General features: G+C 41.4%; 1 protein-coding gene and 1 non-coding gene across 2 annotated transcripts in view; both read right to left on the reverse strand.

Moving 5' to 3' along the window:
• Nucleotides 1-3,559: 3,559 nt before the first annotated feature.
• LOC138284642 (large ribosomal subunit protein uL15-like) overlaps nt 3,560-21,352 on the reverse strand; it is a 70,173-nt gene continuing 52,380 nt past the window's right edge. The window contains exons 3-5 of the mRNA XM_069223665.1: nt 18,945-19,020; nt 11,966-12,140; nt 3,560-3,734 (exon numbers count right to left, since the gene is read on the reverse strand). Coding sequence (XP_069079766.1) covers nt 3,606-3,734; nt 11,966-12,140; nt 18,945-19,020 — 380 coding nt within the window. The 3' untranslated portion in view covers nt 3,560-3,605. The remainder of the gene's footprint in view (nt 3,735-11,965; nt 12,141-18,944; nt 19,021-21,352) is intronic.
• Nucleotides 19,991-20,122, reverse strand: LOC138286278 (small nucleolar RNA SNORA3/SNORA45 family). The gene has a single exon (XR_011201939.1). It is a non-coding gene; the product is annotated as a small nucleolar RNA SNORA3/SNORA45 family (small nucleolar RNA).

Below are 21,352 nucleotides of genomic sequence, written 5' to 3' on the forward strand. Positions count from 1 at the left end.
TTGAAAGGTGGTAAGTATGTCCCTCCAGAAGGTACTTTGAAAAGAATCTGGGATTGCTCATGAAGGACAACCCTTCATGTCATCCATGAACAAACTTTCGATTATGCTTTTATGGTGGCCTGGACATGTCGTCATTGCTGGTAGGAGAGGTCAGGAATGCTTAGACTGTTCTAGAGACAGAAGTCTGAAGACTGTGGCAGCAACACTCACTCCTGTGAAGTAGCTACTTCATCTGTGGCATTTGATATTTCTGGGCTGTTTCAAAAATTACTTTGCAATTCGAGATACAGATTAGTCGTGGAGCATTACCACTTTATAAAGCCCGAGTTGAAATTTAAAAGCCATGAGTTCACTAACGCAGTAACAGCTTTTTGTTTGAGTCGAGCAAAGGGTATCCACAGAAGTTGGTCACTGACAATAGGGTTCAACTTACATCTACCATGATGCTTGAGATTTCAAAGCATGTGGAATTACCTACATCAGCACAACTTTAAATAGCCCCCAAAATAATGAGGGGTTTATCAGTCATTAAGTAAAATATTGTATGAGCACAAGCAAAAAGACTAGAATGGAAGGAATTTTCAGGTGAAAAGCTATGGCTGTACAGTATTGTGTCCCACAGTACCTCTGCAAAAAAGGGAAGGAAACAGCATCTATATATGGTCCCAGCTGGTTTAAAAGAAGTTGGAAATTAGCAAGCAAGACATGGTTTTCCTACAAGCCACTGAACATCGTGTTTTACATAACATGGCAGTCAAAAGAGAGACATGACAAAAAATGTAACTGAGCTTTCCCAGTTTTTCAAGTGGGAGATTGGGTGAAGATTTGTAAGTTGGGACACACAACATGGGGAGTTGCATTTTTGGTGCTAGTTAATACCGACAGTGTGGTGACAAACTTTTGACACGTGGAAAGTAAGGCGGATGGCTAAGAATAGGGGCAGGGGAACTGGGCTAGGAGAGGATGGATTAGAAGATTAGAATCAGTGGTGGTGACAAACGTCTGCGTGGATGGAAGGGTACTCCTAATGAGAAACGCAGGCCTGGTATCCAGGCTGATAGCTGTATAAAGATGGCGATGAAAAGACATTTAGTTCAAAATGTTATTATGGATGAGAATGAGTGCATTAGAGTACGAGACCAGGACAACGTAAAAAAGGATACAATGAAAAATCTTTACAGGTGGCTCTGGGATGTTATGTAGTCCATTGTGGTTATTACTTAAGAGTTCCTAACTTCACTGTTATGCTCCTCAATGTAACCTAAGTATCCTCTTCTCCCAGTTTTGCTATGTGGATAGAAACTGGAGGGAAAAGGTGCAATGTGTAATCTTCTGTTTTCCTTTTTATCTCCTACGAAGTTCTCCCTATCTATTTTACCCCTTAAGTTTATACTTTTAGAGTGGAATTACCAAAGTGACTACTACGTCTAAACTTGGTTAGAATGTTGTTTTTGTAATCCTATCCCACTGGGACAGTGGGTTTGCGTGTCTGCAGGATAAACAAATACATTTTCATTCTCTCCACATCTCGTCATAATTTATTTGATAAACCCGTAGTTGGGCAAGGTGCATCTTGGAATACAAAGAGCTTTGGTACATTCAAGGTAAGTGCGACAGTTCTGGTGCTCAATGTGCCACTGAAACAAAGCTGCATTCTACTGAGGAGGCCAAAATAGGACACCAATTGCTTGCGCTTCAGTTAAGAAGGGACCCAGAACACAGAAAACAAATGTCAGGTGTGAATGCAGAATATTAAATGTAATTTGTGGTCTGGAGTTGCATAATGCAGTTAAGTTTCAAGTCTGTGCAAGAGTGTTTTATTAAGCAGGAACCGTGGACAGTACTATGCACACAAGCTAGGTAAGACATTAATTTCACTGTACACTTCATTTCTTAAAACTGATGAAAGGGCTCTAACTGCCTTCAGTATTTTTTTCTAATAAGCTGTTTTTTCTATACCAATCCCTTATGGAAGTAACTGCACAGAAGAGGAATTTGTGAGATTTTGGACCCTGCAGAAATTACCAACAGCACCTTAATATTTGGGGCCATGTCTGGGATTTATTAGTAAGGGGCTCACAATCCCATGTATGCCTACTTCAAAGCACTACAAACTCATGACAACTCACAGACAAAATAAACCAGTACATACTTTTTGGACATAACAGCAGGTAGGCATCAAATATTTTGGAGTGTTAGATAAATAAGAACAGCAATTGCATGCATTTTTGCAGCAGGTTTTCCAGAGATCCAAGCCCCCAACATCTGCAGCATCCTCTGCTAGCCAATAAAACAGTTACCTGATTAGAGTCTTCTCTGCTGGTCAATGGTACTGTTAGTATCCATTCTAGCAAATACAAAATTAAGACGTACCCCAATGTCCAAAAACAAAATAAATGAAAAAAAAAAAACAAAGGCATGAGAATAGTAAGTGGGAAATAAACTTTTAAACCCATAAAAATATGTTCAGAGCAGAAATCAAACCATTTTGTAACCTTCAACTATCTTTTGTAGAATTAATTAATTAATTAATGGCTTACATAAAATGGTCTGAACGATGCTTTTCAAAATGATCTACAATAATTTCCACAGAAGGGGTCCTCTGCTACTCCAATTTGTGCAATAGTTATGGAGTTTTTGACAGAACAGAGGACGACAAATATTTGGCAATTCTAACCTCAAGAACTTCCCAAGGTAGATAAAAGCGTATAAATTGTGTGCACAACTATAAGAAAGTTTTTGAGGTTTGTGGTCTTAATCTTCCACCACTGTCAAGAACATAACCCACAGTAAGTTCTTAAGAATACCTAGAGCAAGGCTTCTCCAACGAGTAGCACATGAGCTATTAGTAGCTCTCAGGCTATTTGTAAGTAACTCTCCAGTGTGCTGTCCAGCCTTATAAATTAGAAGCTTTTGCTTGGTTCATTTAATGATTATATCCCAAAATTCAAAAGGTGACAATTGATTGTTCACTCATGTGCCACTGGGGAAACTTATTACTATTACATTGGCATTGCCAGAGGCATTGCAGCTATGTCTGTTATGTATTGACCATAGATACATTCCAAATTCATAAACTCTTTTTCACATTACTACTGGTGACAACCCTGTCTGATGCAATGAGGTGGTGATTGCTGCTTGCACTGATGTGGCCACTCCATGCAAGATGTGATCACTCACTGTGACCACACTAATATTAGTAGCTGGGGTGATTTTCATCCACCACGAGTAGCTTTTATTACAGAAAAGGTTGGACATCCCTGACCTAGAGATTTAGACAATGATGATTTGCTACACAAAAAACCCACATATTTACAAAATGCTTCGTTTTTATATACCAATGACAAGTACCAATACTTCACTTAAGTATTAACTTCTTTCATAATGCTCTCAACACGATGCAGACTTCAAAGCTAGGTTCAGAGCTGCATTCAAATGAATCAATAAAACAGGATGTTTCGATATTTTTTTTTTTTTGCTCTACTTGCATATTTGTTTGTGTTTATATTGGGGGTTCATCCAACAAAAGTTCATGACAGAACAGCCACAACAAAGTAACTTGTAGAGAAATATCTTTATTCATATCCGTTTCAATCAGGTAACAATTATGCCATGAGGACACATGCTCCTCCAACATCTTTGATCTTCTCCTCTGCTTTTCTGCTGAAAAACTTGGCTTTTACAATTACGGGCTGTTTAGGTAGTTTACCTTTCCCCAAGACTTTGTAATAGCCCTTCAAAAAAGAAAAGAAGATTAAGCAAAATAAAAAAGCACCTAAAGTTCAATAAAATAGTGAAAAAAGGTCATACATGCAGAAGGATTCATAGTTACGTAACCAAGACAATAAAGTCACTCCATGATCTGCTGTCTAAAAATAAAAGTAATGAAAATAATACCTATACCTATAAAATCGACCTGAACTGGTAATTCTAAAAATGCATTTAAAACGTCCATCTATATTTATGAACAAAGCTAAATCTCAGCTGAAAGAGTCACCTAAACCCCGGAGTCCTCACCTTGAACCTAATGCTAACATAACACTAACAATAGGTTTAAATTTGTTTAAATAATAATAATAAAAAAGAACCTGGATATGCTTAACATATCACCTTTACAAAATAAGACTTAATTTTATATTTTCAGGGTTTGTATTTTATGGGTTTTTGTTTTTCTAATGAAACCCTAAAAATCTGTGGTTTATATTACATAACAAATAAGTTTGATGCAGTGTTAGGTTAGACTTTAAGATACCCCAGTGAGTTACACTTGATCAAATATGGGTGTGTTACCCAAAGGTCGCATGTTTAACTCCCAAGGTAAACTCCTCCCTTTCATCCTTCGCTGGTCAGAGCATAAAGTACTGTTTAGCTAATTCTGTAGGATGTACAACAGAGCTTGATACATCCTCCTATTATGGAGGAGGTAAAGTGGCAAATGGTGAACAAACTACGCCCTCAAGCTAAATGGACTAATAGCTGAAACTATTGACTCTTATGACGTTGACTATTCATCTGAATGCCTGGTAATATGTTAACTAATGAACAATCATCCATAAAGCTGTTAACTTGTACAAAATCACCAACACAGTTTCTAAGTGCTTAGTTGAACATCTTTTTACAAACTAAGAAGCAATTCAATATTGGACTGAAACTACATAAATAATCATCATGCTGGATTGTAGCTTCAGAAAGGTCTATTTGCTGCACCAAAGTCCCAGACATGCGATTAACTGTTAATCGCACCCGGTCATTTTTTTTTTCATTTATTAAGACAGTGGTTTGCTGTGTTAAAAGTTAGGGCAATTGTTTACACTATATTCAAATGTAGAAATCTCCTTAAAGTCAATCCAACATCAGGCTTATTAAGGTGCTACAACCTCATTAATGGTGATTAAATGTCAGCCCTTTTATCTCCGCATGTTCCATATGTATATTCTTGAGGCCTTTGACACTGGTCTGTACTGTAGCGGGCTATTCAAAAAGTAAATGCTTTATCAGTAAAACAATTTATTATCAGTGGGGGTACAACTTATTTTATTTGTGAAATATTAAATAAAGCTCTTGGAGTTTCTGTAGTCTACAGAAAAAATCTAGTAGTACAGATTCGTTAAATTTGAGCTCTTCTTTGCATTTGCAATAAAACCGAACCCTTTACCATCTGAGAAAATGCGGGTTTTAAATACATATTACATTTGACTAGTTAGCCTGGATCATCAAGACGCTCAAATTTGATTCAAAGTTTGGCTTTGGGTGACAGTAGCAGAAATGTTTACCAGTGGGCAGAAATGTAGAAACATGTGTCCACAACTGCATGCATTAGAACAATTTTTCTCCAGGCATGTGTCCTAACTGCATCCACCATTTTACTATTCAAAGATCCTTCCAACTACCTGTTACTTACTTTTAAGCTATAGGTAGTGTTTCGGCATTAGCAAATTTTAAAGTGTCAGTGGCAATAAAAACAATATAAGAATTTTCCTTCTCACAGCCGGTTTTGTGCTTAAAAATAGAAATGGATAGCAAGTTATTTTTTTTTATTGGTGAATTACAAAACAATATTTGTTTGTGCGCTAAGCATGCTATTTTACTGATGCTTGTGTAGCAGGTTTCTACCTTTAAATAATGCTGCAAGGGCACACCATTGACAATGTGTGCCATGTGGCATAACGGCCTCAATATTTAATGCAAATAATTATAAGCGAAACAACCTGATAGAAAGAATTCAAATGCACCGAGGAATTTCTCTACATTTCAGATTTTCTGTTTTACGTGAAAGGAAAATGTTACTTACACAGCAAGCATCTGTTTGTGGCATGTAGTGCTGTAGATTCACATGCTCTGCATACTTCCACCATCTAGTGTTGGGTCCGGAAGGCTGCAAGTTATTTTTGTTTGAAAAGTCTTTAGTCACAAGGTAGAGTGACTCCTCCTTTTGCTGGCAATGTGCATGGTTCTCGACTCCATCTTCAGATTGTTTTCCTGCAGGCAGTGATGTATGGAGTGTAGTGTAAAGATAAGCAAGTAAAATAAGCATGCGTGAGAATGTACATCAAAAGACTAACGGCCACAGGTGTGCGGGTGGGCACATGTGAATCTACAGCACTACATGGCACAGACAGATGCTTACTGGGTAAGTAACACTTTGTTTGATGGCATGTGTGGCTGTAGATACACATGCCCTGCATCGACTGTAGGGCAGTACTTCTCAAGAAGCAGTGGCTAACCTGTGGGTGTTAGAGCTTTGAAAAAGAGTATGGAGCACTGCCTGGCCTATATTGGCTTGTTGGCGTGCTAATACATCCGCACAGTAGAGTTCCGTGAAAGTGTGTGGTGTTTACCATGTAGCTGCCTAGAAATGTTGCCTAGAAATGCCACAGATGCACTGTTCTTATGTTCTGTTATGTATGTTATTTTGGGTTAGTGCGAAGAACCAATTTACCTTTATATATTAAAATAAATAGTTATTGTAATATTAATGCCTGGAGCTCCCTTACAAGTCTCAGTGAAGTGACTGCAACTGAGAAGGCTATTTTACACGAAAAACTGCAGAGGGCATGAATTTAGTGGTTCAAAATGTAATCTTATAAACCTAGTAAGTATTATATTAAGGTTCCAAGAAGGTACTGGAGGTAATCCTGGCGGTATCACTCTTTTTAGTCCTTCCATAAAAGCCTTTACGAGAGGGCTTTTAAAAAAAAGGGAAATGTTGTTTGTGTTGAAGATAAGCAGCTATGGCTGCTAATTGTAATCCTATAGCGGTATATGCCAGGTTTTCTTTTTGAAAATGGAGAAGATACAAAATTATATTTTGTACCAACAGTTGGAAAGGATCCCAGTTTTCAGAAATGCAATAGTGAACAAAGCGTTTCCCATTTCGCTTTGTAACATACTCTAGTGGTTGGTCTGCATGCTTCTTTAAGAATGTCCATACATTTGTGAGGTAGATTTAAATACCCAAATTCTATAACTTCAGGCGCCAAATTGCAAAATTCAACTCCTTGGGATTTGGGTCCCTGGTCAGACCTTGGTTCCGAGTTAGAAAGTCCAGGTCGAGGGGAAACTTCTCATGAGCCACTACTGGTAGGTCCAGTAGAATGGTGAACCATGGTTGTTCTGCCCATGTGGGTGCCACTAGGATTAGTGTGACAGAAGTTTGCCTGAGCTTGCAAACCTCATACAAAAGGAGAGGGAGGGGTGGAAAAGCATGGGCAAATATCCCTGACAAGTTCATCCATAGGGCATTGCCTTGGACTGAGGGTGTGGGAACCTGGAGGCGAAGCCTGGGCATTTTGCGTTTTTCGTTTGTTGCAAACAGATGTATGTCTGGAAATCCCCACTTTTGGGAGTAGGGTTGGAGGACTCTGGGGTGGAGTTCCCACTCCTGGACTTGTTGCCGCATCCTGCTGAGGAGGTCGGCAAAATTGTTGTGTGATTTTGGGAAGTGTTCCGCTAACAGGTAAATGATGCGACAAATAGCCCAGTGCCAAATTGTCTGTTCAAGACGAGACAAATGTAGTGAGTGTGTCCCCCGTTTCTGCAGATAAAACATGGTGTCATGCTGTCTGTGCAGATGAGGACTACTTTGTTGACAAGATGCGTCACAAAAGCCTTGAGTGCTAGATAAACAGCTATCAACTCTACAAGGTTGATGTGCTAGAGTCTGAGTATGGCCCCCCAAAGACCATGTTTTGTGAGGTCTTGGTGGTGAGCCCGCCATCCCGTCTGGGAAGCGTCCATTGTCAGAATGACGTGTGGAACAGGGTCCAGAAATGGCAGCCCTTTCAAGAGGTAGTTTTTGTTCCACCACTGCAGAGAGCAAAAGGTGCAGTCGTTTAACAATATCCTGTAAATGACACTGATTGAGACCATTGGCGAGATAGACATTCCTGCAACGGGCGCATGTGAGGACGTGAATGTGGCACTACTGCAATGCAAGAAGCTATCATCCCCAGAAGTCTCATATTTGATTTCACTATGACTTGTTGACTGGGACAAAAGTGAGGAAGCTGTGTTTGAAAATTCTGTATTCTTGCTGTATTTTGGCTAAGCTATGCAGCTGTGTATTGATTATGGCCGCAAGGTAAGGCTGTACCTAAAGTGGGGTGAGATGAGACTTTTAAAAATTGATTGTGAACCCTAATTGGTGAAGTAAGACTATTGTGGCCTGAATATGGCCGAGACATTGTTTTAGAGAGCTGACTTTGAAGAGGCAGTTGTCTAGGTATAGATACACATGAATTTTCAGTCTGCGCAGGTGAGCTGCTACCACCGCTTGGCATTTTGTAAACACTTGGTGCCGTGTTGACTCCGAATGGGAGCACCTTGATGACATGGCAGTGTGCTGGGTGTATAGGAATATGGTAATAGGCATCGTTTAGATCTGGTGCTGATAGAAAGTCGCCCAGTTGTAGCAGGGAGTGCAGATCTTGGTGTGAGACCATATGAACATTTTCTGATATAATGTAATGATTTAAAGGTCTGAGATCTAAGATTGGTCTTAGAGAGTCATCTTTCTTGTTTTTGAGAAATTAAAGAAAATACACTACAGTTCCTTAATGTTGAATTGTAACTGGTTCTATTGGCCTTTTTGCTAGTAAAGACTGTACTTATGTTTGAGGAGAGTGATGTGATCCTGTGAATGTTTGTGACAACGAGGTGGGATGTTTGGAGGTGTGGAACTGAGCTCTAGACAGTAATCATGTTGCATAATATCCAACATCCATTGATCTTTTGTAACTTTGGAGAAATAACTGAAGGCGCCCTCCCACAGGTGTTTGGTACGCAGAAGGAAACTGGAGTAAGTCACTGTTTAGAGACAGTTGTGGAGGATCGAGGGGAGGGTGTTTTACCTCTACCCCTGTAGTTGTTCCCCCTATATGAACCCCTGTAAAAACCTGTGTGTGGCTGACCTTTATCGTATGATGAAGATGTTTCACCTGAAGAATACTTAGAGGCTGGCTTGTATTGTGGCCTAAGAAAAGCACCACGAGAAGCAGGAAGTTGGAGTGCTCCTGTGGATTTTGCCACCTCATTGTCTTTTTTCATCTTTTCTAACGCCTAATGTACTTGGGGACCCAAAAGATGCTCTTTCTCGAATGGCAGATTTAATATTGTTTGTTGTACCTCTTGTCTGAATCCGGAAATACGCAGCCATGCATGCCTGAGTAAAAGGACACTTATTGATAACTCTGGCTGCTGTATCAGCCGAGTCCAAAGCATAGCGTATGGAACTGCTGGAAATTAATTGTTCTTTGCTAACTATTTCTTGCCCTCTTTTCCTGTGCTCCTCTGGGAGTTATTGGAGTAACTGCTCCATTTCATCCCAGTAGGCACGATCATATCTTGCCAGGAATCCCTGCGCATTGGTAATACCCCAGTGATTTGCAGCTAGAGCAGCCACATGCTTGTCTGAGGTGTCAAGGAGTTTACTCTCCTTATCATAAGGTGAAGCATATGGAGCAACTTGGGAATTAACTCTCTAGTTGTGTCAAATGCTAGGAAGAGAGTCTAATGGAATCTGACTCTTGATAGAGATAGGATCTGAGGGAGAAGTCTTTTTTTTTTTCTCCACTCTTGGGATATTATGGGCTCTAGCCAGGTCTTGAAATATATTGTCAGCATGTTTTAACATGGCCTTGAGCATGAGGTAATGTGTGGACTTAAGTGAAATAGCGACTCAAATAAAGTCATCCTCATTAGGATCCTTATGGAGCGGTACCTAGTGGAATGTAGCTGTCCTCCCTACTAGTTCCTGAAAAGAAATTGTTTCATCAGGAAGTGAAAGCATAGCTAGATAAGCCTCTATATCTGTATCAGTGTGTCTACGTTATACTGTGACAAGGATCTATGCCGGCCTGAAAGTATGCGGTGTCATCCCCCGTGTCTTGGGTATCCTGGAAGGAATGATGTAAGCCTTCCAGAGAAATATCTAAAGGGTCACCCTGAGAAAGCTGTGGAGAAGGAGTTTGTGGCCCTGGTGGAGGAGATGTAGGCAGAGGTGATTGAACCTCTTTCAAGTCCTTATCCATTTTCCTGTATTTAATTGGAGGTGTAGGTGTTTTTAAGGCCTCTTCAACAGTGAGCTGTCGCTTGGAGGGAGTAGAAACAGCAGCTTTAACCAGAACTCTCCCCGTTTGTGGCTGGATATGAAGCTGTGACGGCCTAACTTAGAGCTGCTGCTTTATTTTTTGAAGAATTGGCTCTGCTGGTGTTTTCGGTTCCGAAACAATGGGTTTGAGACTTTTCAGTGCTAAAGCACTTTGAATTTTTGGCACCGAAGTTGTCGGAGCCGAAGCAGGCACTCTTTTCGATGCCATAACAGTGGGCAGCGAGTGGGATGTACAGGATTTCAGCATTGGAGCTGATGGCGCTCTACTCTGGATGGAAGTGATTGTCTTCAGTTTAGGTACTGAGCCTGAGGACGGGGCATCCAAAAAGGTCTTTTGATGGCTGCCATGGCCAGAAGGCAGTGGTGGCTTGATCACCTTTGCTTCCAAACTAGTGAGTTTTTTTGGGCAGACCAGGGGGTTGTTTGCTTTTTTTTTTTTTTTTACCTGGAGGGATTTCCTGCATTTCAAGAGTTATTTCGGCATTTGAATCTTCAATGGAAACCGCCTCCTCTTCTGCAGCAAAAGCCTCCTGGAAGCCCTGCTCTGGGTCCAACATAGTGTCTTGGATATCTAAGATGTTGGGCGTTTCCTCAACTTCTCATCTGCATTTAGCTGCTACGGGCCCTTTGGTCTTGCAGAGTCTTTTTCAATCGGAACAATTGGCAAGCTTCACAGTCTTTTTCCCTATTTTCCGACAGCAAGTAGAGGTTACAGACCTGATGATGATCGGTCCAAGGGAATTTGGAGTGACACTTCGGACTGAAACAGAAAGGCGTCCGTTCCATCAGGCTTTCATTCTCCGAGGCGTAGGATGGAGAAAATGGCCGTCCAAAGGGCACAGCCCTCAGGTTCCCAAACGGAAAAGTTTGATACAAAGATTATTTAGATCCTGAAACACAAACGGATAAAAAGAAATGCGACAGATAACAATACTGACAGGGTTGCAGAGGTTTTCCCGAAAGGAAAAGATGTAATATGGTCTAGAACCGGAGCTCCGAGAGAACATGACCGGACCAGACAGCGTAAGAAAACAATCTGAAGATGGAGTAGAGGACCATGTGCATTGCCAGCAAGAGGAGGAGTCATTCTACCTCGTGACTCGAGAGACTTTTGGAACAAACACAACTTGAAACCTTCTGGGCCCAACACTGCATGGTGGAAGTATGCAGAGCATGTGTATCTACAGCCACACATGCCATCAAACACTAAATTCCTTGATCTTTGAAAGGGCAGGGTCTTTTGTCAATAGTGGCTTGGTTTTAACTGCCAATATAAAGACCTTCCCATTTCATCTAAACCCATAATCCAGTCCAGAGCTAGAGAGTGATCATTGCACAATGTCAACAAGGTACAGAGAACCTAAAACAAATTACAATTAGTAAAATTAAGTCATGTGCTGGCTAGAAAACCAGTGTGGTTCATATTCTTGGGGCTGAAAGGGAGAGACTATGATTACTACTCTCATAAATGTAGCATAAGCGGTAGCCGAAATGCACCCTAACAGGTAAACAGACCGTAAATCGGCGGTAATTTCAAATTGCTTAAAATACCTTTCAGACCACACGGTAGCAATATACCACTAGAAACAGACCCTTAACTGAAATCTAATGTCAACATAACTAACTGAACTGCTGACTGGCTTCAATACAACAGACACCACTCAAAGAATAAAAATCAAGTTAATTTCAGAGACCATAAGCACACCACAGCCACCAGCAGTACCAAGATGTGACTATAGTCTTGGCATGGCATGAGAAAGTATGGCTGGCAGAGGCACTACATCCAAGCCACTACTGCATGCAGAAACTTCCCATTTCACAAATCTGTATATTTCAATTCATATTGGATAAACTCACCGACTGCACTACATCAATGATGGGAGCTGGTCCTTCTGGCTTCTTTGCATAGTTAACCCTGGTCTGCTCACTAACTAGAGTCCAGAGCTTATCCAAGTTGATTGTTGGACAGAACTGCTGATTCTTCTTCAGATGGAAATATCTCATACCAACTTTGCCGAAATACCCTGGATGACTGGAAATTCAGAAAACTTTAACAACCAGCATAATATTAAGAAATAAAAGAATAAGCAAGCCTGGGATACAACGGTAGCCAATCACACCTTTTCACGCTTTTCAGAAACATACAAATAACCAGAGATTGTTCTTGTTGCAAGCTATAAAATCAAGTATTGGCAAAGGGGGAGGGTTTGCCAATATGCTCTTTGTGCAAGTGCAGAACGTAGTCACTCACACTTAAGTTAGCCAATGGGCGAAGTGGGAGGATCCAATGCTATGGTGAGTGGAAGAAAATAGTGCACACACATATATATATATATATATATATATATGTATATATATATATGGAAAATGTCACTTACCCAATGTACATCTGTTTGTGGCATGAGACGCTGCAGATTCACATGCTGTGCATATCCCGCCATCTGGTGTTGGGCTCGGAGTGTTACAAGTTGTTTTTCTTTGAAGAAGTCTTTTCGAGTCACGAGATCGAGGGACTCCTCCCCTTTCGGCTCCATTGCGCATGGGCGTTGACTCCATCTTAGATTGTTTTCCCCGCAGAGGGTGAGGTAGGAGTTGTGTATATAGTAATAGTGCCCATGCAATGGAGTAAGTATGTATGTACATAATGTGACTAAAAGTGATATATTTACAAATTTAGAAGTTTAATCTTTGTCAACTTAGAACGGCTACAGGCTCCCGGGGAGGTGGAAGGGCGCATGTGAATCTGCAGCGTCTCATGCCACGAACAGATGTACACTGGGTAAGTGACATTTTCCGTTCGATGGCATGTGTAGCTGCAGATACACATGCTGTGCATAGACTAGTAAGCAGTTATCTCCCCAAAAGCAGTGGTTTAGCCTGTAGGAGTTGAAATTGTTTGAAATAATGTTCTTAATACTGCTTGTCCTACTGTGGCTTGTTGTGTTGTTAACACATCCACCCAGTCATGCTTGGTAAATGTATGAGGCGTAGACCATGTGGCTGCCTTACAGATTTCAGTCATTGGTATGTTTCCTAGAAAAGCCATGGTGGCACCTTTCTTTCTAGTGGAGTGTGCCTTTGGTGTAATAGGCAGTTCTCTTTTTGCTTTTATATAACAGGTTTGAATACATTAACTATCCATCTGGCAATGCCTTGTTTGGATATTGGATTTGTTTTCCGTATTTGTTTTGTTCTATCAATGTAGTACATTAAAGCTCTTTTGATGTCTAATGTATGTAGTGCTCTTTCTGCTACAGAATCTGGTTCTGGAAAGAACACTGGTAGTTCTACTGTTTGATTTAAGTGAAACAGTGATATGACTTTTGGTAAGAACTTTGGGTTAGTTCGTAAGACTACTTTATGCTTGTGTATCTGAATAAAGGGTTCTTGTATGGTAAATGCCTGTATTTCACTTACTCTTCTTAGAGATGTGATGGCAATGAGAAACGCTACTTTCCATGTTAAATATTGTATCTCACATGAGTGCATGGGTTCAAAAGGTGGACCCATGAGTCGTGTTAAGACGATGTTAAGGTTCCACAAAGGAACTAGTGGCGTTCTTGGTGGAATAATTCTCTTTAGACCCTCCATAAATGCTTTTATGACTGGGATCCTAAATAATGAAGTTGAGTGCGTAATTTGCAGATAAGCTGAAATTGCGGTAAGATGTATTTTAATGGATGAAAAAGCTAGCTTTGACTTTTGTAAATGCAGTAAGTAGCTTACGATGTTTTTAGCAGATGCATGTAATGGTTGAATTTGATTACTTATTTTCCACTTATTTGCATAGCAATGTCTTGTGGGTGGTTTTCTTGCCTGTTTTATGACCTCCATACATTCCTGTGTAAGGTCTAGATGTCCGAATTCTAAGACTTCAGGAGCCAAATTGCTAGATTCAGTGATGTTGGGTTTGGATGCCTGATCTGTTGTTTGTGTTGAGTTAACAGATCTGGTCTGTTTGGAAGCTTGATATGAGGCACTACTGAGAGGTCTAGTAGTGTTGTGTACCAAGGTTGTCTTGCCCACGTTGGTGCTATTAGTATGAGTTTGAGTTTGTTTTGACTCAATTTGTTTACTAGATACGGAAGGAGTGGGAGAGGGGGAAAAGCGTATGCAAATATCCCTGACCAGCTCATCCATAACGCATTGCCCTGAGATTGATCTTGTGGGTACCTGGATGCAAAGTTTTGGCATTTTGCGTTTTCTTTTGTTGCAAATAGGTCTATTTGGGGTGTTCCCCATCTTTGGAAGTAAGTGTTTAGTATTTGGGGGTGAATTTCCCATTCGTGGATCTGTTGGTGATCCCGAGAGAGATTGTCTGCTAACTGATTCTGAATCCCTGGAATAAACTGTGCTATTAGGCGAATGTGGTTGTGAATCGCCCAATGCCATATTTTCTGTGCTAGGAAACACAACTGTGTAGTGTGTGTTCCTCCCTATTTGTTCAGATAATACATTGTTGTCATGTTGTCTGTTTTGACAAGAATGTGTTTGTGGCTTATTATGGGTTGAAATGCTTTCAACGCTAGAAATACTGCCAGTAGTTCTAAATGATTTATGTGAAACTGTTTTTGCTGAGTGTCCCATTGTCCTTGGATGCTGTGTTGATTGAGGTGTGCTCCCCACCCTTTCATGGAGGCATCTGTTATTACGTATTGAGGCACTGGGTCTTGGAAAGGCCGCCCTTGGTTTAAATTTATATTGTTCCACCATTGAAGCGAGGTGTATGTTTGGCGGTCTATCAACACTAGATCTAGAATTTGACCCTGTGCCTATGACCATTGTGATGCTAGGCACTGTTGTAAGGGCCGCATGTGCAACCTTGCGTTTGGGACAATGGCTATGCATGAGGACATCATGCCTAGTAGTTTCATCACCATCTTGACTTGTATCTTCTGTTTTGGATACATGGCCTGTATTACATTGTGAAATGCCTGTACCCTTTGTGGACTTGGAGTGGCAATCCCTTTTGTTGTGTTGATTGTCGCCCCTAAGTATTGCTGTGTTTGACACAGCTTAAGGTGTGACTTTGTGTAGTTGAGTGAGAAACCTAGTTTGTGGAGGGTTTCTATGACATGCTTTGTGAACACCGTTCTTGCGTGTTGGTTTTGATTAGCCAATCGTCTAGGTACGGGAACACATATATTTGCTGCCTCCTGATATGTGCAGCCACTCTTGGTGCAGTTGTTATCCCGAATGGCAACACTTTGAATTGGTAATGTACCCCTTGGAATACAAACCTTAAGTACTTTCTGTGTAAAGATGTATTTGTATATGGAAGTATGCATCCTTTAGGTCTAGTGTTGTCATGTAGTCTTGTTGTTTGAGCAATGGGATTACGTCCTGTAATGTCACCATGTGAAAGTGATCTGATTTGATGTAGGTATTTAATGTTCTGAGATCTAATATAGGTCTTAGAGTTTTGTCCTTTTTGGGTATGAGAAAGTACAGCGAGTAAACTCCTGTTCCTCTCTGATGAATTGGTACCAGTTCTATTGCATCTTTTTGTAACAACGCTTGGACCTCTAGTTCTAGAAGATCCATGTGTTGTTTTGACATATTGTGTTTTCTCGGTGGGACATTTGGAGGGATTTTGAGAAATTCTATGCAATAACCATGCTGGATAATTGCTAGGACCCAAGTGTCTTATTTCCTCCCAATGTTTGTAGAACTTGGTTAGTCTTCCCCCCACAGGCGTTATGTGTTGGGGATTTGTGACGTCAAAGTCACTGCTTGTTTTGAGGAGTTTTGGGACTTTGGAACTTCCCTCTACTCTTTTGGAATTGGCTCCCTCTATATTGTCCCCGAAAACTTCCCCGCTGATATTGGCTTTGATAAGTGGGCCTTGTTTGTGAGGTTGTGGGTTCTGTGCTTTGTCCTCGAAACCCCCCTCGAAACTGTTTTACGAAATGTGCCTCTGCTCTGTGGGGAGTAGAGTGCGCCATGGCTTTGGCCGTATCAGTGTCCTTTTTAAGTTTTTCGATAGCAGTGTCCACCTCCGGCCCAAACAACTGCTGTCCGTTAAATGGCATATTCAGCACGGCTTGTTGTATTTCCGGCTTGAATCCTGATGTACGCAGCCATGCGTGTTTCCTTATGGTTACTGCTGTATTTACTGTCCTAGCAGCTGTATCTGCTCCATCCATTGCCGAGCGTATCTGATTGTTCGAGATACTCTGTCCTTCCTCCACCACCTGTTGTGCCCTTTTTTGGAACTCTTTGGGTAAGTGTTCTATGAAATGTTGCATTTCGTCCCAATGAGCCCTATCATATCTCGCCAGCAACGCCTGTGAATTGGCAATGCGCCATTGGTTGGCCGCTTGTGCTGCAACCCTTTTCCCCGCAGCGTCGAACTTGCGACTCTCCTTGTCTGGAGGTGGTGCGTCTCCTGAGGTGTGTGAGTTTGCTCTCTTGCGAGCTGCTCCCACTACCACAGAGTCTGGTGTTAATTGCTGCGTGATGTATACAGGGTCTGTTGGCGGAGGCTTGTATTTCTTCTCCACCCTGGGAGTTATGGCCCTGCCCTTTACAGGCTCCTGAAACACCTGTTTGGAGTGTTTTAGCATTCCAGGTAGTATAGGGAGACTTTGGTATTGGCTATGTGTGGAGGATAGTGTGTTAAATAAAAAGTCATCCTCAATAGGCTCTGCATGCAGGGTGACATTATGAAACGCCGCTGCTCTTGACACCACCTGTGTGTAGGCTGTACTGTCCTCAGGTGGCGACGGTCTCGCTGGATAACAGTCTGGGCTGTTATCTGATACTGGCGCATCATAAAGATCCCATGTGTCAGGATCATCCTGACTCATTCCAGTATGAGTTGGGGACTGCATCAGTGGTGGAGTGGCTACCGGTGATGTGTGCGTTGAGCGTGGTGGAGATGGTGGCGGTGTTACTTGTCTTGCCACCTTTGCTTGTGGCTGCTTGTCTTTTTCTTGAAAGGCAAGCCTTCTTTTCATCCTAATTGGGGGAAGGGTACTTATCTTCCCTGTTTCTTTTTGGATGTGGAGCCTTCTCTGAGTGTAGTCTGGCTCCATTGACTCTAGTTCTTGACCGAACCTAAGTCCTTGCATTTGTGAGGACAGTCCCTGTTTCTGTGTAGGAACTTGTTTTCGGTTCCGAGGCCGAATGTTTCGGAATGGAATTTGTTTCAGCAGTCTTTTTTTGGCTCCGACGACACTTTTTTAATTTTCGGTGTTCCGGTCTCTCGGTGCCGACTCGTTTCGGTGCCGCCCTCTCGATGCCGAACTTGCTCTGACCCGCTGTCGAGTCTGCTCTGTGCCGGTATGTCGACCGGAGTCGGATGTCTTCGACACATGCATGCCCTTTTTCGGTGCCGTTGATCGGTCACCTATTTTTCGGGTTAAGCCATGGCCTGCTGGCGGTGGCGTCCCCTGGGCTTTAGCGATCTTTCCGTGAGTTTTGTGTGTCGACGTCTTACTCACGGTTTTCGGCGTCTGTTTGGGATCGACCTCGTCCGAGTCCTCGATGGAGAAGGTTTCTTCTTCCTCCTCCAAGTGTTTTTGTCCTGTCGGCGCCGACGCCATCTGTAGTCTTCTCGCTCTTCAGTCTCTTAATGTCTTCCTCGACCGAAACGCTCGACAGGCTTCACAAGTATCTTCTTTGTGTTCTGGAGACAAACACAAGTTACAGACCAGATGCTGATCTGTATAAGGATACTTGTTGTGACATTTGGGGCAGAAGGGGAATGGGGTCCGTTCCATTAGCCTTGAAGAGACACGTGGTCGGGCCGACTAGGCCCCGACGGGGGATCGAAAACCCCGAAGGGCCACTGGAGCTCTTCCAAATTCGGTGTCGATCTGTTGTAACTAACCCAATACTGAACGCAAACAATACCGTCGAATTTTCCGAGATTCTAACTATCTTTCCGAACCGAAACGCGGAGCGAAAAGGAACACGTCCGAACCCGATGGCGGAAAGAAAACAATCTAAGATGGAGTCGACGCCCATGTGCAATGGAGCCAAAAGGGGAGGAGTCCCTCGATCTCGTGACTCGTAAAGACTTCTTCGAAGAAAAACAACTTGCAACACTCCGAGCCCAACACTAGATGGCGGGATGTGCAAAGCATGTGTATCTGCAGCTACACATGCCATCGGACATAATATATATATATATATATATATATATATATATATATATATATATATATATATATACATACATATATATATACACATACACACACACACACCAAACCTATAATTGAAGTGGAAGTTTGAAAAAAAACTGTTACACAACTAGAAGAAAGAATTAGAAATACTTAGATATTCAATTTAGGACGAAAAAGTATGAAACTAAACTAAATTGCTGAGCAACAGTACTCCATTGACTGGAGAGAAAGCTGCAGAGAGAATGTGAACAGGCTCAAGAAACGTAAAATGGAAGAAGATCGTAACTACTATATTCCTTAAGGTAAATGTTAAAAACAGTTCTCTAAATGTTATCAACTGGTGTCCGATTAAACAAAATACAGGTGGTAAAGGCAGAAACTTTACCAGCAATAAGTAGATATTAAGATGCCTCCAATTCATTTTGAGGCAGCTGAAGTCTGACCTGTGGGAAAAACAGGACTCCAGTATAAATTTATGCCCGTTTGTGTGGAGCAAGAATAAGAATGTCGACATCAATCGCCTGACACACAACTTAAGTGTCTTGCTCTATTCGTAATTCTGATACTAGTTTAACAATTTGTGAAACAACCACTTTATCCTCAGTATGAATAATACATACTTGAAAGAATTCAAACTATTATCAACATACTCAGCCAATCGTGACCAAAACCAAATAGCAACTGCATGCCAACCATAAACTTACTATTTATCAAAGTTGATTCTGTGATGATGCATGCCACCAGCATTTCCACGACCTCCAGGGTGTTTTCTGTGTTTGCCTGAAAGGAAGAAAAAAAGACTTAATCGTGTACATTTATTAAAAACAAGCGCCTCTCTGTACAGCAATCAAAAAAGGTATTTTAAAATGAAATCAAAAGCTATGTCCAACCAAGCAATCTGCTACATGCAGCTGTGCTAATGGTCTCCGCTTAGGTTTAACAAAGCCTTTACGGTTAAAAGCCTTAATTTCACATTAATATTTGAACGCTACCCAAGAACAAGCAGATTGTAGGATAGGGTGAACGTAAAGAATTGCAACGCTAACAGAAGACCTCCCTCTACCATTTTATGATTAGTTGCCGGGGAAGGAGCATTACAACACATTAAATTATGAATTCTGATGTGCTGAAAGGATTCTTGCAACCACTCGCAACACATATGTTGTTGTTAGAACCCTCAAGGGCCATGCCAAAAAATGATTTTATTTTGTTACATCTACTTTTATATTTAAATAGAGCAAGGTTGACCGCCGTCATTTACACAGACGTTGCACAGCTAGGTGTATTATTAACTATAAATATGAGTGCTTCACTCTAATATCTATTGTCATTTAACTTGTGCAAACAAGTATAGATCTTGACACTATTTTATAAGATGCCTTATTTGGTGTACTCTGATTATTAATCTTACTAAAAGTCATTACTCAAGTGACTAATGCTGAAAAAAAAAAAAGAAAATTATCACTAAAATGTAAGTGTTGACTGCACATACCACTTGTGCGCTATGACACTTAAATAAAACTGGAGCATAGCTGAATATTGCAGCTCAGTGGAGAACTAAAGTTGGGTAGTTAAACTGCTTATTTAAAAAAAGGTATTCCTTCAACCAGCGACATGATTAAATAGCACTATCATTATGCTATACAAACCATTGCCACACAGTATTGAAGAGCTACACCAGATACTGAAAAATTAATTACTAATAATGCAGTAGAGCCACTTCAGGCATACAATAATAGTGATACAAGGGACATGTTACTGACCCGGTGACTGACTGGGTTTGAAAGCACAGCAGTCAGTGAATAAAGATCAGTAGTTCGCTCTTCGAGAACTCTAGCACACCAGGACAACAAGTGTCAGAATGTGACTCTGTAGTCTCGAGGTATGGATTAGATCAAAACCAAGGTCCACAATGTGAAGGTTACTCTACACCAAATGTAAGAACAACTCAACCACCATCCTTAAAACATCAGGTTTTTTTTTACGACGAAGACCCAAGCCGATTGTGTAGGTATTGATGATCATCTGCAACTAAACTCAGAGTGCGTGCACAGTTCAGTGTGACATGTTAAAACAGATGATCCTGGGTGTACGGCTGTCACACCAGTGGTTAAAATACATTAGAAAACTAACACCCCACAAAGGTAATATTCAATTTAGTTAAAATAATCCAACAAATTCTTGATGTCAGTCCAGCTGATAAAAAAGAAACCTCGGAGTCATTTAACCAATTTCGCCTTATCGACAACCGATAAACGTGTGCAATGCTATCACAATTGGAATAATCCCCAGAATGATTGCTACAAAACATCAACAGACTTAAAACAGAACTGACCACGATTCCCATACCTTTCAATGTGCTGCTCAGATGCTGTCTGCAGGAGGCCATTTCCATGCTGTGTCAATCGCCACTAGATTGTTATCAATGAGTGACTGAATTCTAAGAGCAGGAATTCAAACTGGTGCACTGAATGTTCTACCAAAAATTGTGTCAAGACCGGAGGCTCAGATTATGCAATAGCTTTCTTCATTTTATTGCTCAGCAGGCCAACAACGTTATGACCAACACTAGCAAAAGACTACAACTCCCACAAGTCTTTGGTTTTTAATACTTTCAACATATCAACCATAGAGGGAATCCTGGACATTAACTGCGCGCACACGGCGCACAGAATACAGGCTCTATCATCGCCACAAGGTTTTTCTCTTCGCTCCAGCAGTGTGAAAGCCTGATCGCAGAGCGCACAGATTTTCAAGCCCATTACAACTCAAAGGTGCGTGGTTTAGCACAAAATAAACAAGCATTGGCCAGTGTAACAGGCCAGTTACAGGTTGCTCCTGCATAAGGTATTGCCCTCACTTTCAAACAAGTATTGGCCATTGCAAAAGGCCTGTCACCAGCCTAACACCTGTTTGAGGTAACGGTGGGGAACCTGTATATACTACAGCCTATTATCGTAGGCATTCCCTTCTGCGCCTGATTGCTACTAAAGTTGCTAATACTGCGTGAATTGGCGCGGCCGATCAGGAACAACCTCCTTCTCACCCATCTGGAGTTGGTGGACGCCACTGTCGTCTCACTCCAGAGGGCGATTTAATTGGCCTAACAACC

The sequence above is a fragment of the Pleurodeles waltl genome, chromosome 3_1, assembly GCF_031143425.1.
Source record: "Pleurodeles waltl isolate 20211129_DDA chromosome 3_1, aPleWal1.hap1.20221129, whole genome shotgun sequence".
In the NCBI taxonomy this organism is placed as follows: Eukaryota; Metazoa; Chordata; class Amphibia; order Caudata; family Salamandridae; genus Pleurodeles; species Pleurodeles waltl.